General features: G+C 55.1%; 1 protein-coding gene across 8 annotated transcripts in view; it reads left to right on the top strand.

Moving 5' to 3' along the window:
* Positions 1-15,387, top strand: part of RGS12 (regulator of G protein signaling 12) — a 113,558-nt gene that overhangs the window by 60,312 nt on the left and 37,859 nt on the right. For 4 of the 8 annotated variants that reach the window (XM_074351423.1, XM_074351413.1, XM_074351420.1 and 1 more), the window contains 2 exons: positions 6,613-6,634; positions 14,668-14,784. In XM_074351423.1, coding sequence (XP_074207524.1) covers positions 6,613-6,634; positions 14,668-14,784 — 139 coding nt within the window. Of the gene's footprint in view, positions 1-6,496; positions 6,635-14,667; positions 14,785-15,387 lie in introns of those variants that run through there. The other 4 variants (XM_074351425.1, XM_074351435.1, XM_074351432.1 and 1 more) reach the window with 2 other exon arrangements.

Raw genomic sequence — 15,387 nt, 5'->3', positions numbered from 1 at the left:
CACAGGATGGATGTGCTCAGGGAAGGCCGTGGCCTGTGAGAGGCTCCCTGCTGCTGGCAGCTCCTTTGGTCTCGGGGTGGAGGATTCGTCAGCCTTTACTGGAGCCGCCTCCCATCTACAAAGCACAGAGGGAGCTGATGGGTGCTGACCCGGAAGGAACGAGGCTCCCACTGGCCAGATGAGCCCCTCAGTTTCCCCGTCTTTTAACAGCGGACCCAGCGCCGCAGACGTAGGTGTGTGCCTCTGTGTAGAGCAGAGCCGCCTGTGGTCCCGAGCTGCCTCACCACGGGCTGTTACAGCCGGCGTGCTGGTGAGACCGCGGTCGAGCAGCCACGAGAAGTCCTCACGGGGAGACAGCTCGGTGAGCCTCCTGACCTCGGACCAGCGCTCAGCACCTCTGCCGCGTCCGACCGGCCTCGCTGGCAGTGGGGGGCGCAGCCTGGGGCTCAGCAGCCAGGCCTCCGGTCTCCGCGGCGGCCCCGGAGGGCTGTGCCCAAGCGCATGGTGTGCGGTCCAGTGGGGCCGTTCCCGCTGGGCAGAGTGCAGGGCCATTGAGGCTAGAGAGCCCATGTCCCCATGGTCACAGGCCAGTTCTACACCCTCCTCTAGGGCCCAGGGCCCCGCACGGACCTCGCCTGACCTGACTATGTGTCCCCGCTCTGCTCTCACTGGGCCAGACCCACAGTCAGGGTCCACCACGCCCAGTGACCCGGGCGGAGGTGGCTGCTCAGGGAGGTTAGTCACCCCCTGGGTCTGGACGTGAGCACAGTATTCTGCTGTGTTGCATGCGTGGGGGCTCGTGTGTCCAGCAGTCTTTGGATGATCTGGAAGCATGTCCAGTGTAACGGGTTTGCGTGGACTCCTCTCCGCCCAGGCGATCAGTCCCCTTTCTGCTGCTAGAGAACCAGCGAGAAGGGTTGCCCGACACCAAGTGGCTTAACTCTTCCTGCACTGGGCTGTTTGTGGGATCTGAAAATAAAAGGTTGCGTTGTAAAAACGGTAAAACAGTCTTTTCTGGGCAGTGCGCTGAGCAGAGGGGCGTTAGGGCAGCGGTGGGCTCTGGTGGGAGGGCTGGCGCGGTCCAGGTGGGGCTGTGCGGTGGGCATCGGCACGGATCCCAGGGAAAAGCCCTGCGGCTCGAGGAGGTCAGCCCTGGTGTCCAAGAGGGAAGGGCTCCGTGTTTGTGGTGGGGAAGTGAGAGCTCAAAGGGGAAGGTGTGGGGTGGGCAGGAGGGGTCGGCCACTGCTTCCTGCTCCACATCACCCACACCGGGACCCCTGGTCCTCTCCTGGCCAGGTCCGCCCAGGGTGGCGTGGGCAGGAGGGGCCATCTGAGCACAGGGCTCAGCTCCAGGAGGGGAGCCTGGGCCGGCAGGGAGCCAGGCATGCCTGTCCGTGGGCTGGTTGCCAAAGGGGCTTTGCCTGCCGTCTCTGAACCTCTCAGGATGAGCTTGACGGCTGTCAGAGTTCCTTCCCCTTGACTGAGTCTCTCTTTCTGGCTCAGATGAGCTGCCTTGTGCTCACTGACCTCTCCCCTGCTCTGGCCTCTCCTGCGCCCACTCCTGGAAGGTCCTGACCGGAGCCAGGCAGCACCATCCCAGTCAGGCCACCTACCTGCCCCGGCTAGACTGGGCTGGGGAGGGGCTTCGGTCAGGCAGGGACCCTTTGTGTTCATCCCTCCGGATCTGCGGCTGCACAAATTCTTTTCTCACTTTTTAACACTCTGATTCTTGTTACCTATCTAAGAAGAAGGCCTCCTAATCTATCTGAGGGAAACTGTCATCAAATTTCTGTTTTCACATCTTCCGCTTTTTTTCCTGAAGAGGTTGGTCACTGTGAACTGGGTTTTCCCTGCATCCTTCTCTTGAAGTTGTGTCCTGTCCCCTCTTCCGCTCCTTCCCCTGCGAGGCTGTATGCAGCCCCTTTCTCCCGGGTCCTCGTCTGACAGGAGTGGAAGCTGGGCCCCTCTCAGCTGTGGTCCTGCACGTGGGGGCGGGGGTGGGGAGGCTTGTCTCCTGAACCAGCGGCCTCTGACCAGCTCCCCTCCTCTGGGTCCTTCCCAGCTGCCACTCAGAGGCTGCCGTCCCCAACCTGCCTCTGCAGACCTGGAAATTTGTCCCTGTGGACATGCAGGAGGCCCAGGGAGCGCCTGCACCTGCTCCTGCCTGGTCTCCCCAACCCCAGGCTTGGCGCCAGCCTCCAAGCCCCTGAATGCGACCCTCCGAGCCCCTCCAGGTCTGCCTGACAGTGATCCTTCCTTGCCCGCCATCAGCCCTCCTCCCACACCCCTGTCTCCAGCAACAGCCCGAGGGGACTTGGTGCTCAGCAAGACTGGCTGAACAAGTGGAAGCCATCCCAGGATTTGCCCGCACCCTGCTGACCTTCAGGGCACGGCTGCACCCCACGTCCCGCACCCACAACCACCTGAACCCGGGCTCTGCCTGCCTGGGAAGCATATGGCTCCGGCCCAGGCTCGACTCCTCAAGGCAGAGGTTTGAGAGCGTGACTCTATCTCAGCCTTTATGAGAAAACATTTCCTGGGGTGGGGCTTCAGCTTCAGAGGAGCGCGGGGCTGGGGCCCTGGTCTGAGCGAGCTCTGTTTACCCAGAAGGAGCTCCCGGCGCGCCTCCGTCTGAGAACTACGCTCAGTGCCACTTCCTGCACAGACCGTCCCGGGAAGGCCAGTGTTGACGTTAGCTTGACTTGTCCTGTTGGGGTGCTGAGTTGGGAAGGTTCCAGAGCCCTGGACCTCCCGCCCTGTCTCCGCGGTGGGGGCTCTTGTCTTTCTTAAGCTGGGTGGGCCAGTGAGGAGCGGGATTCTCAGTCTGGACTTCAGTGGTAGGGTCGGAGGAGTCTTGCGTAAAGTCGGATGTTTACATTGAACCCCGTGTCAGTGTCGCGCTTGGGCCCCACATCTGTGTTACTTCAGACTTTTAGAAGTGTTTACAGTGAATTATCTTAGGCGTGTCCAAGGGCATGGCAGAAATATTAGCTGCCATTATGGGATCTTGGCTTCTTCTGATTTTATTGAAGTTGAAGAGCTCTTTGGGACACACACACTTTGAAAGGAGACACACAGATTCCCCTCAGTGCCCCATCCCATGCCCTCTCCCTCTGCAGGAGCCTCTGGGGGCTTCGCGGTGGCCGCCCTGCCCTCCGTCCCTGGCCTAGGCCTGTTGTCTCTGGGTGGCACTGAACACACCCGGGGTTCCTTCGTTCTGTTGTCGTCACTGACTTGGGACCACAGAAATTCTCTGCTGTGAACATCACGGTTTGAACCTAGAAATCAGTGCCTTTTCCTTGCCTCCACGTGAGCCTTACGTCCATTTGTCTCTTTGGTTGAAACTGCTGGAAAGAGTGGGGTGGTATGCGTGTGTGTGTGTGTGTGTGTGTGCGCGCGTGCACGGTGTTGTGCAGCTGTGGACCCTGTGGGGGATGGGCCGCGGGGCACTGTCCCTTTTCCTCAGGCCGTGCGGTCCAAACAGATATCCTGCTGGGAATAAATCCAAATCACTGTCCACTGAACTCTCCGGCTGGAGAGGCAGACCCGAGGAATGGGGACTGTTCGACCTTAAATAACACATCTAAAGCACTTGGCGCGTTCTCGTGAGACAGACGTGCTTACGCTGAGTTGAACTCTAGTCCTGGAGACGTAGTACAGACCTCTTCAGGGCTGCTCATTATGGTCTATGTTTACATCGTAAGCATAGAAAACGCGCTCTTTCTGGGACCTTTTTTCATGGGCAGCTTGTTTTTTGCAGGTCTGATTTTTGTACGTATAGCATGTCCACATGGGAATTTGGGAAGAACTGACGAAGTCTGAGCTAATGAAAACCCAGTATTCATACAAGTTATACTGGGTTTCAGAACAAACATGAGGAGTGTCAAGTTTTAATTCATAAAAGCCTACAGTGGTCTAAGCAAGAAATTTGGGAGTGCCGACTTGTAGTCACATTGAGCTGCGGTCAGTCCTGCTTGCCTTTTGTGGGGGGTGTGCTTTCGGAATTCTCTATGGGAGTTTCTGAAGTTTTGCCTTTTTGGACTTCCCCCATCAGCCAGGATGTGCTCAAAAAAAAAAAAAAAAAGGCAAACTAGGTGTAAGAGTAACTTGGTCAGACACTGGACGCATCAGCCCCGAGGCCGGGAGAGATGACCTGGGAGCTGCCCGCCTTCCCCCGCCTGCTGCCAGCAGGCTGCTTGCCTGCACCCCCGGTCCACCCTGATGCCCGGTGCCGGCCACCCTCCCCCGAGGCGGCACCTGTCACTGCGGTGTGCTGACAGCTTCACCTCCCCTTAGAAAGAGTCCGCTGTGTTGTGCTTCTAGGCCTGCTTCCGGGCCCCTCTCACAAGGGCTGAGGACCCGGAGGGCCCTGACGTGCCTGCCCTGGTACCAGCTCCGTCTCTCCCAGGTGTGCGTGCAGATAAATAGAGCAAACGTTAGCCGGTAAACAGAAGAATTATGTTACTGGGAACTTATTTGCAGACTAAGTAGTCGGTTAAGAAGTCATCACCTATTTCTCTGAAAGTGTGTAAACTCGGAGGAGGACCGTGGTTTATGTCCGGGTGACATTAAAGCGTGTCTCCGTGGAACTGTACTTTCAGACTAACGTCTGGTGGGGATAGAGATGGTTGCCGGGACAACGGGTCGTGAGCGGAGGTGGGAGACCACGAGCCAGGGCAGATTTTCTTCCCATCATCTCAAAGGAATAATGTACCTTTGATATTATTTAGTTTATACCACGACTGGCGGTGATGTATTGTGAGCATGGGAAGGACAGCTTTCCCAGAGCATTTGTCAGCCTGGGGAGGAGACCCACCCCGCTCCTGAAGGGAAAACCGGACCCTCGGTGGGCGAGGGCTGATGGCTGTGTTGGCTCACAGGCTCTGCTCTTTGCCTGCCTGTCTGGCAAGACAACAGTTTAAAAGCTGGAAACACAACAGCATATGATTTTACATGGAAAAATATATTGGTAAGGTGCTGAGTTCCTGTTCCAGAGTGTTTCTTACCTGGGACTCAGGATGCTTTTCGCCGTGACATGCCCTGTTCTTGTTGTCCGAGGACGGGCCCTCTGGGGCAGGAGGCTCTCTGGTCTTGCAGGTGTAAGTCCCACGAGGTGAGGGGCTGAGACCAGGTCTTCTCGAAATGGGAGAGGGTCCCCCATCTTCCATGCAGGCTGGGAAACAGGGTTTGGGGGCTCTGGTGCTGGCGATGGGAAGGCCAAGCAGTGAGCCGGGGGTGCATTTGACATGGGCGGCTCTTCTCAGAATCCAGACCACAGGCATGTGCTTCACTCCCCCGTGGTGGGCGTGGTGGGGGCGTTAACTGCAGGCCGGCTAACCCGGGGTACCTCTGGACCTTGCTGGTTTGGCTTTTAGCCTTAGGGGTCTTAAAACATGACCTCTTAGAAAAAATTATGTGTGTGTATGTATGTATATGTATAACTGAATCACTGCTGTACACCTGAAGCTAACATTGTAAACAACTGCACTTCAATCCAAAGTTAAAAAAAACAGTGACCTCCACTTGCTGGGGAGGCCCGGCATTTGGGAAGGTGCTCCCCGTTTGCTCCCCTCTGTCGGCCAAGCCTCCCACATGCCCTGGGACCCCGTCTCCCCTCCGTCTGCAGAGGAAGGCGTGTGAGGCCTGGGGGGATGGGCCTGGGGAGACTGCAGCCCCTCTGCGGCCGCTGGGCAGCGATGGAAGGTGGCCAGTTACCCGGCCCCCCCATACTGAACCCGGCCCCCTTCCCACAGGTCAGGCTTCTTGATGTCTGTGCCGCTGACACCCTGCCTTCCTCCACCCGGCTTCTTCCCCGTCCCGACCTCTCAGGAGCCTCTCCCTCCCTCCCTGTCTTGTCTCTCCCTGGGGGTGACCTTCCAAAGCCTCAGAGCTGTCCCACCTGCATGTGTGTCCCCAGGTGGTCTTGCTCAGATGTCCCCTCTGTGAGTTGCTCGGAGCTCAGTGACTGAGTGCCTGTCGCCCTGGGACCTCCCTCCGCCGCCGACCCCCTCTGGTCGGGACCTGCCCTCCTGCCCGGTGCCTGGGTTCTCGTTCCTAGGCCTTTGATCAGCACCCCTTCTCTCCTGAGTCTCCCGCCTCTTCCAGCCCCTGCTTGGAGCTCCCCCCACGCCTGCCTGCTCGGGGCTGTTCCCGCTCCACCTGGTGAGGCCCGGGTGGGCTGGGGGCCACCCCTGCTCTGCCATCACTGGGGGCTGTATCCCCACTCTGGGCGGGCCTGGGCCCCGGGCACGGGTGCTGATGGGCCCTGGCTGGACTGTGGGCGGGGGCCCTACCTCTTTGACCCGGGGCCGGTTAGACTGACATCCGTAAGGCTGTTGCACCGAGGTTGTTAGTAAGCCCGGCTGTCGGACATGCTGGGGTTTGCTCAGTGAAGACGGGCACCTCCGCCCTCCTGGGCCCCGGCTCCGCTGGGCGGGGCTCACTCCGGAACTGGAAGTGACTCTGGACTCGGAGAGGTGGCAGCTCTCCCGGGACACTGCCCGCGAGCCTCAGACCCTCTGGAGTCCCTGGGTTTGCTCCTCACGTGCACGTGCTGTTTCCTGACCTGTCATGAGGCCTCATTAACTCATGTCTCTCTCTCTTTTCTTTCAGTCTGCAACTGTGTCTGATGGTGGTAAGTCACACTTTCTGATGTATATTTTTTATTATTTTTAATGAAGCTTTTAAATTGTAGAAGTGTATTTCCTATTAAGCATGAGTAAATGATGTTTTCTTGGCCTGTCCGTACCCCATAGTGCTTGGGGGGGTGGGTTAGGGCCAGTTGCGGGGGCCCCGTCTCTCCCAGTGCCCGCGGCGTGTTTGGGAAGCGGTTTGTTGGGGGACGTGTGCAGTGTGATAACGACGCCTGGCGAGGCCTGGCGCGTACCTGTGCTTGGCAAGTTACAACCCGCTCTGCCTTGTTGCAGAACCAGCTTGTAAGCCAGCATGAGTGAAGTTGTCAAAGCTCTTGCTGAATTTGAGCAATTCTGGAAATTCGGGTGAGACTCTCAGTTGCTAAATTTACCTTAAAATTTAATAGCTGAATTGAGTGTAGTGGAATGAATTCACAGGAATCAAAACTCTGTCTTTAAATGACTTTGTGCGTGGGAATTCTCTTAACGAGGCCGACCCAAGAAGGAAAGGGCCAGCGTTGTCCTGCTTCACTGAAGATATTTCTGTGATGTAACCTTTATCATTTTAGTTCAATGATTGTTTAAGAATCTCCCGTTCTTCCAGGTGCTCCTCATTTCTTCTAATGCTTGTCAAAGTCCTCACGCTCACAGGTTTTGCTTTGCTTTTTGACCTTTTTGATTGCTCTGTTCTTTTCTATTGGGAGTTGGGCTTTATAGTCTATGAAAATGTAAGAGCACTTTACTTCATTTATTTACTGGCTGTGGGCCCCACGGACTGTCAGAGCTGCGGAAAGTAATGGGGTCCAAGGTTACTCTCGTTATTGTGAGTTAAAGAGAAACTGACTGTCGCTTTCTTGACACTTTCTATTGTCCTACAACCGATGACTTCAGTCACGGGCCTTAGGAAGGGTTGCTTGTGCCTGGACAGGCCGGAGCCCTGTACCTGGAGGGCAGGTGGGGCCCGAGTCTGCCGGCCTGGAAGGCGCAGCTGGTCGCTCTCTGTCCGTCGGTCCAGCGTGGGAAGTGTGAGATGTGCTGGTACCTGAGGCTGAGACCAGACACATCCTTAGGTTTGTGTTTGGGGACGTATTTTTTAATAAAAGAATGATGTTACATATCTTATTACAATGGTAATCATGTCATTTAATCAGTCTTAAGCTAGGAGTGGGAAAGCCTCCTTAATTAAGACCTGTAACCAAACCCAGGCTGAAAGCAAGTGGTTTTTACAGTGTTCTGCTTGCGCTGGCCCTTTCTACCCTGTGCTCAGTCGCCTTTTCTGGTAGAAGGCATTCATTTCTGCAGGAAATTTGGAAATTTGAGGGTATTTAATATGATCAGTCTACTCATAAATATTAAGCTTCTGTTATCTCTAAAGTTTTCTTGTCAGCAGTAGATGCAGGAACCCCAGGGAGTTTGATTATATATTCCATTTTGTGATTTTTAAAAAGCTAAACTTCCCAAGTGTGGGAAGTCCCCGACTCACAGGCCTGGGTGTCCTTTCTAAGGAAGTGGTATCCTGGCTGGTGGCAGTGGCTCCCCCTTCCCTATGGGGGATCCCCCCCCCGCCCCTCCTCTCCACCTCAGACCCAGTGCCCCTGGGGACAGACCCTCCCCTTGGTGGGCCCCTCTGTGACAGAGGCTGGGGATGGTCATGATTTCACGAGCACACCGTGAATATCAGGAACTGGGCCAGACAGTTACATGTATTCTATGGAGTTTATTTATGCTTTTATTATCTTTCCACCTTCAGTTTCTTTTCTGATTATAAGTAAGAAGAAAAACTCATCTCATTTCATTTGCATGTTAGTTCTGGGAGGAATGTGTTATATTCTGCTGTCTTTACACGTAAAAACACCCCAGCAGAAAGAGGGTCACGTAGATACCAAGCTGAAGTGGGAACTCAGACTTTGAGGTCTGCCTGATGGCAGGGCCAGGCCCTGGCCTCCCCCACCTCACCCCAGAGCCCCAGCTCCAGCCTCAGACCCTCCAGGTCCTGACATCTGCTTCCTGGGGTGCCCCCGACCCTGCTGTGGACCCCTGCCCAGCGGGGGATGGAGACTGGTTGAGGGGACCCAGGAGCGTGTCTCTCTCCACACGAGATGTTCCATACTCTGTGTTGGGCTGGGGATTGTGGTCCCCAAGGGCCCGGAGCTCCCGCAGCGCCAGCTCCTTGGGGTGAGGGGGGCGCCCTGCGCTGCCGGGGTGAGTCAGGAGCCAGCTCTGGGAAGCGGCCTCCTCACCAGCTGGGCCTGCCTCCACCGAGCCGCCCGGCCTAGTCCTGGTGACTAATAAAGCGCTCACCCAGAAATAGTTTGGGTTCAGTTAACCTCGTCAGTGAGCTCATTTGGAGTCATTAACTGCTGTGTTCAGTTCCCACGTTGTCCTCTTATGAGAGCTGTTCCCACCGTGCGGTCGGTTCCGGGGCTGCCCTGTCGGGGGGCTGCCCGGTGCCCTGTGTGCAGCCGCCCCCCCCCCCCAGCCCGCAGAGGGAGAGGGGCCCCAAGCCAGAGACCACCCTGTGAAGGCAGGCGTGGGGGTCAGTCCTTGGAGGGCAAGCCAGGGGCAAGTGAGCGCGGGGGCAGATTCTGCCCCGAGGAAAGGAAGACCATTCCGGCACTTCAGAGAGGCTCAAAGGGTGCTGATCTGCCCCGTGGCAAATTATTCACGCTGAAGACCCCCAGCGGCAGGAGCTTGGTGGGGGCCTGAGACCTCGCCTTGAGGGGAGAGAGCCTTCCAGCAGCCTGCACCTGGGGTCGGGCACAGCGCAGCTTCGTTGTCATAAAAGTTTATTCTCCTATTTTCTTTCTTTTCTTTTTTTTTTAACTTTGCACCAAGCAGCGTTGCCAGGATCCCCCTACTCCACCCAACTCCCACACCCAGGGACGACCAGGCTGCCAGGAAGTTTAGGCCCTCTGCTTCTTTACCCCCCTTGCCAGGGAACTGGCTGAGAGCCCGCGGGGCTCGCTTCTGCTTCTTTGAGAAAGTCAGTCAGTTCTACTCAAAGCAGTTTGGTTGTAAAAGTCTTTTTTCTGTGTCATTATTTTAACTTCTTAGACATATCTCGCTTCTTTTTTACTTTCTATTCATTTTGTAATAGTACTGATTTTTGTCCTCACTTGGTCTAATCATCTTTGCATTGGCCCCTTTCTCTCTTAGAACTTGAAGAATTTCTAAAGTTCTCTAGGCTACGTCTTCTTCCAGACCAGACCTTGTGTTTGCTTTTTGCGTATCGTGTACCTTCTGTCATCCACCCACCCACCTACCCATCTGTCCGCCCATCCGTCCACCTGTCTTTCAGCGCATCCCCCCGTCTGCAGGTGTCAGCAGCCCGCCTGGTCCTCATCACCGGGCTTTCTGGCACTGACGTCTTGAGCCCAGAGAGGCCGCAGTGCTGAGCCCTGGTGCCCTTCCGCCCGGTGCCGACCTCCGCAGCGCCAGCTGGGCTCTCCCCGCTGGGCTCTCCCCGCAGGGCTTCCCCTTGGTCCCCCGAGCTGCCCTGCCACCCGCCTCCAGAAGAACGCTCAGGGTTTTGTTGGTATGCCTTCCTCCCCGGGACAACTGATGGGTTCTCAGCGGTGGGTCACGTGCAGAGCCTGTCAAAACCTTTTTATTCTTATCATTTGTTGGCTTTTTTCTTTTTCTTGGTTGAAGCTTCTGGCATCAGACTGCGCCCTCTTTTTTTTTTTTTTTTTTTTTTTGGCTGCTTTTGCTAAATTTGTGGCTGATTTTTGTCCCCCTGGCCCACCCCCGCCTGTGGTGGATGTGAAGAAGGAGAGTCTGTGACTCCTTCACTCGCCCATACTCACCCGAGATGCTGCTGGGAGCAGGTCTGTTTTGTCTTGTTTGGAAATAGAACTTTCAGCAGGAAAGGAAGAAGAAAGTGGGCTGTCATAGACTAGAACTTTCCAGTCCTTTCCACCTACTCCTCTTGGTGCTAGGGTGCGAGTGGTCTTGGGTCTGGCTGCTCCCTCCCCAGGGCCCAGGAGGGCCCTTCTCCCAGAAGTTTGCACTCACCTGGCCAGGGCTGAGTGTCTTTCTGGGTCCTGCCCATCTGCAACCCTGCTGGACACTGCGTGAACCCTGGTGGGCACGGTCAGGGCCAGATCCAGGGTGGGGTCCCTGATCCCCACCCCCAGGCTTGGGGTCCCTCCTCCTGCCCAAGTCCAACCCCCGCTCCCCATCCGGGCCTGCCTCTTGGCTCTGTTTCCCTTGTGCTCTACATTCACGGTCAACTTGGTTTCCAGAAGTGACTCTTATCACAGCAGGTGTCTGGGGTTTGCAGGGTCTCTCCTTTAACACCATCCTGCATGAGGGAATAAATGCAACACACAGAAAGCCGCCTGTTGCCTTTGGTCATTCGCTGGAAACTGCTGGCTCCTCCGGGAAGCTCCAGCGTGGCCAGCATCCTGCCCCCAGAGCAGCTCACCTCACGGTAGCGGGGACCGGGCCACGGGGGAAGCCCACCGGCATGCCGTTCTCCCTCCATCTGTGTCTTCATCTTTACTCTGGGCCTCGTCGCATCTTCCCTTTGCCTGGTGGGACCGCCAGGCGGGAGCAGGCACCACGGCAGACTGCTTCCTGGGCCCTCAGAGCTACTGCCCTACAGTGACAGTCACACCCCTGTTAACTGGGGAGTTAAACGGCCTCTGTCTGTTGAATATAAGATGTTATTATCCTTAGTGTTTTTGGCCAGTGAATTCGCATTCCATAAAATTATGAACGAGAAAGAGAAATGGAGAGGTTTCAGAGCAGTGCCATGGGATTTGCACAAAATCTCCTCGTCAGAAAAACCGTGCAGCCTGTTTGCACATTTTCAGAGATGTTTGCTAAAAGTAAGATGGAATGTTCATTTGTAATTTGCTGTGTGAGGGGGTTATTGTAGCCAGAAGTCTGTATTTTAAGTCTGTTTAATGTATCACATTCTTTATGGTTTGCTTTTGAACTTAAAAATTATACCCAGAAAACATAGTGTATTTATAGGGTACGAAGTACTAAGTATTTGTAAACACTAGTCAGACTTAGATTTTAGTTTTTCAAAGTATGGAGGCTTGATTTCTGCCAAGATTCCTTCCAATGTACTTATTTCTTTCCAGTTCTACAAGATATTTGGAGAGAGTTTTTATTAGTAAGTCTTCATAGTTGTGAATTTTTTTTCAAGCAAACAGAAGTTCAAAAGAAATAAAACCAGTGACCACATGCCTTCCCCCCCACCCCCCAGAGGTCGCGTCTGTTGACATGTGGGCATCTCTGCCTCAGCCCCTTTCCCTGGAGCATTGCGGTCACCGTGGAGGTCCCCTTCATGACCCTCCTGTGTCTGTTCCTTGTCCCCCCCCCCCCCCCCCAGTGGCCCTGCCTGGAAGCAGGTGTATCCTTCCCACTCCAAGGGGAGTGAAAATTTGATTTTTGGAGGGAAAACCTTTCTTAGGGAACTTAGTGTGAAAAGCAGTGCCAGGACTGCTTAGTAAGCCCTGTGACCGCCCGGGGGCATCTCCCTGTGGCAGCTCCCGCCACAGTCCAGCCCATGTGGGTCCTCCTGGTCTGGGAGCCGCTTGCATGAGTGTTTACTTATGCCTTGTGCCCCTTTTTTGTATGTATTGTATGTCAGTAAAGAGTTTACTCAAATAGTTAATGTTGTTTTAAATGTTTGAAGCTTCTCACCTAAGGACTTTCAGAATAGTCTGAAATTTTTATTAGGTTCACTCCCAGGAGAATATGTGTAAAGTTGCTGAGAGAAAGTATTATATAGAGTGGACTGGAAATCTAATTGGGCAAGTAATTTAGGGGGAAAGTCTCAAAGTCGCCCCTGAGGTTGGGGAGGGCTCAGTGGCTTCTGTCAGGGGCTTTGTCTAGGCAGCTTCTGTGCAGATTTGGGAAAACTGTAAAAAGGGAAGGAGCGTGTCCCTGGGCGTTCCTTAGAGGAAAGCTTTTACGATTTTCTGTTTCTCGCTGGTTTCCAGCAACTTAATGATGATGAGTCTTGGGCTGGTTTTACCGTCTGCCTGCTGTTTGGGGTGTGTTGGGGTCAGGCGTTGTTCACCCCCTCCCACTGCGGGAGCGTCTCTGCGAGGCACTGAGCCTTGTTCTTTTTGGCCTCTTTTCCCTCCGCGTACTTCGTGCTGCGTAGTTTGTTTTGCTCTGTCTTGAGGTTCACTGCTCTGCTCCTCTGCAGTGTTGTAGATGCTGCGAGCTCCATCCTGAGAACTGTCCATTCCAGAGATTTACTTGTGTCTCTAGCAGCCCCTTTGGATCTTTTATAGCCTTCACTTCTGTCCTCATGTGTTCATGCTTTTCATTTAAAGTCTTGAGCATGTTTCCAGCAGCTCGAAGTGTCTTCAGGTCTGTCTGCTGACTCATCCTTGCTGCCATTCCTGAGTCCATTCTGCTGACTGGTCTTTCTCCTAGTCATGAGTCACATTCTTCTGCATCTTCGCGTGGCTGGTGGCTTTCGACTGGGTGCAGGACTTTGTCTTCATTTGAAGAGTATGGGTTTGTTTTCACTGACAGCTAAGCTGCTTGTGGATTGCTTGATCCTTTTGAAGCTTGTTTTTAGGCTTTTTTCAGGGCAGGGCTAAAGCAGCTTTCACTGTAAGCTCGGTTAGTCCTATTCCTTAAGCCTGTGGGGCTTCGGGAGACCCCACGTGTGTGAAGGGCAGGTGTTCAGCAAGAACTGGTGGATCAGGAGTCTCCCGGCCCCGTGTGGGTCCTGGGAACTGTCCAGCTGCAGCTCCCAGCTGTTCTTGGCCAGGCCTCCTGGGTTGCACCCCGTGTGTGCACAACCTGAGATTCCTGCAGTCCTTTCTCCACTGGCACCTGCAAGTTCCAGCTACCCTCGCCTTGGCTAATGCTCATCTCTGTCTTCTCAACTCAGTAGAAGGCTGTAACTGATTTGGGTTCCCCTTCTGGGTGCTGCGGTTTGTCAAGTGCCTCCTGGCAGGCGGCTGGGTGATCCGGGACTCACCTTGTTGATTTCTTTTCCATCAGGAATCAGAGTCCGATTTTTGAAAGCTGCTGCTTCATCTGTTTTGCCTGGTTTTATAGTAATATGTGGCAGGGGTGAAGTCTTGTCCCAGTTACCCCATTAGCCAGTCACAGATTTCTTGTGATACAGTTTTTTTCACTGTAATTGTAGGATATGCTCTGTAAAATTCAGAACAAAACTCAGGTCACAACACTCCCTTGCATGAAGAACTTCAGTGATTTCCCATTACCTGTAAGCTAAAAGCTGCATCGCAACCCAGAGAAGCCGGGCTCTCTCCCCCAGCCCTGGCCCCGGGACGCCCACTGCCCAGCTCAGCACCGAGCACACGGAAGCAGCCGTGATGACGCACACCGGCTCTGAAGCCCAGTGAGCTTCGACTGCCTTCACGTGCCCCTTCTGTTCTGGGAGAGGTTAGTGTTCAGTTGAAAAGTCACAGCATCAGAATGAACTAGAGAAATGAACAATGAGATGGCACCCTGACTGTCCCAGAAACTCATCTACTGACTTCCTTGTGTGTCATGACTCAGCCTGTCTCCCGCCCACACGGTCCCTGGTTCCCTCCAGGAACCAGCATAGGGACCCCCCAGGGCCGGAGGAAGTGCCCCTCCCCTGATGGGAGGGGATCTGGGAGAGCTTGCCGCTTCAGGAGGGATGTCTGGCTTGTCCAGCACCACGTAGGGAAACCCCAGAGGCATCGTTGCACGCTAGCTGACTGTTAAAGGTGAGCTTCCTCCGGGTGGGGGAGGCTGCGGTGCTGGTGCTGGTGGTATCGACGGCGCCCAGCTGTGGGCAGGGGCTCCCGGGGCCGCGCACACATTCACTCCTGCCTCGCTGCAGCCCCGCGAGCAGGTGCAGCCCAGTCTGCAGGCGGGCAGCCTGGAGGTTGGCCAGGAGGCGGGGGGACCTGCCCCTCTTTGAGCCTCCACCACGGTCTGCTCCGGAAGACGGCTGTGTGTGTGGTTCCTGGTGGCCCGGGACGCTGGTCACTGTGCAGCTGCAGCCAGGAGGGTTCCTGTACCAGAGCAAATCTGGGCGACCCTTTCTCTGGATTCCCAGGTGCTGAAAAGCTTTCATGGGACGTTGTGAGAGCAGCCACATCTGACAGTCCTGACACCACTCACTGTTTCCCCAGTGAGCTAACATCAGTCGAGCTCCAGGTCACTGACATCAACGGTGAGTGGGCTTCCAGAGCTGACCGTGAGGAGGTGGCTGGAATACGGGGAGGCCGGTGCCGGCCCAGGCTGGGCTTGGCCGTGCTCCCTGTGTGGCCCTGCTGGTGGCGGGAGGTGGAGGTGAGGACAGTGGAGCCCGTGCCCCGTGCCAGCTCTGCTCCAGACTCGGTGCCTCCACTCTCAGGCCTGTGCTCTTCAGGGTCGGTCACCCACCCACCCTCGGACAGGTCCATGTGTGCACGGTGCCCCGCCTGCCAGCCCATGGGCAGCTTGGGACACATGGCACAGGATGCCCTCACTTGTGACAGGCCCCCCCTGCTTCCTGGTGACAAGCCCCCAGATGCCGCGGTGACCAGTTTGAATATATCAAATGGAGATAACAGATCTAGAAAGAAATGTAGCTAACAACCGTATAATTAAATACTTAATTACCCCAAATTACATTTGACACGAAACCATGCTAATTTAGAAAGGCTGCTCCTTTCTTCTGCTCACGTTTCATGATACAATTTATTCAAACACTTGAGATGCATCGTGATAGAACTGTTCTTCAAGTAATGAGTACTTTTTCTTGGAGAACAACCGACACGTGGGAAGCTCACGC

This window comes from Camelus bactrianus, chromosome 2 (assembly GCF_048773025.1).
Source record: "Camelus bactrianus isolate YW-2024 breed Bactrian camel chromosome 2, ASM4877302v1, whole genome shotgun sequence".
Classification (NCBI taxonomy): domain Eukaryota; kingdom Metazoa; phylum Chordata; class Mammalia; order Artiodactyla; family Camelidae; genus Camelus; species Camelus bactrianus.
This window is presented reverse-complemented; position numbering and strand designations above follow the sequence as displayed.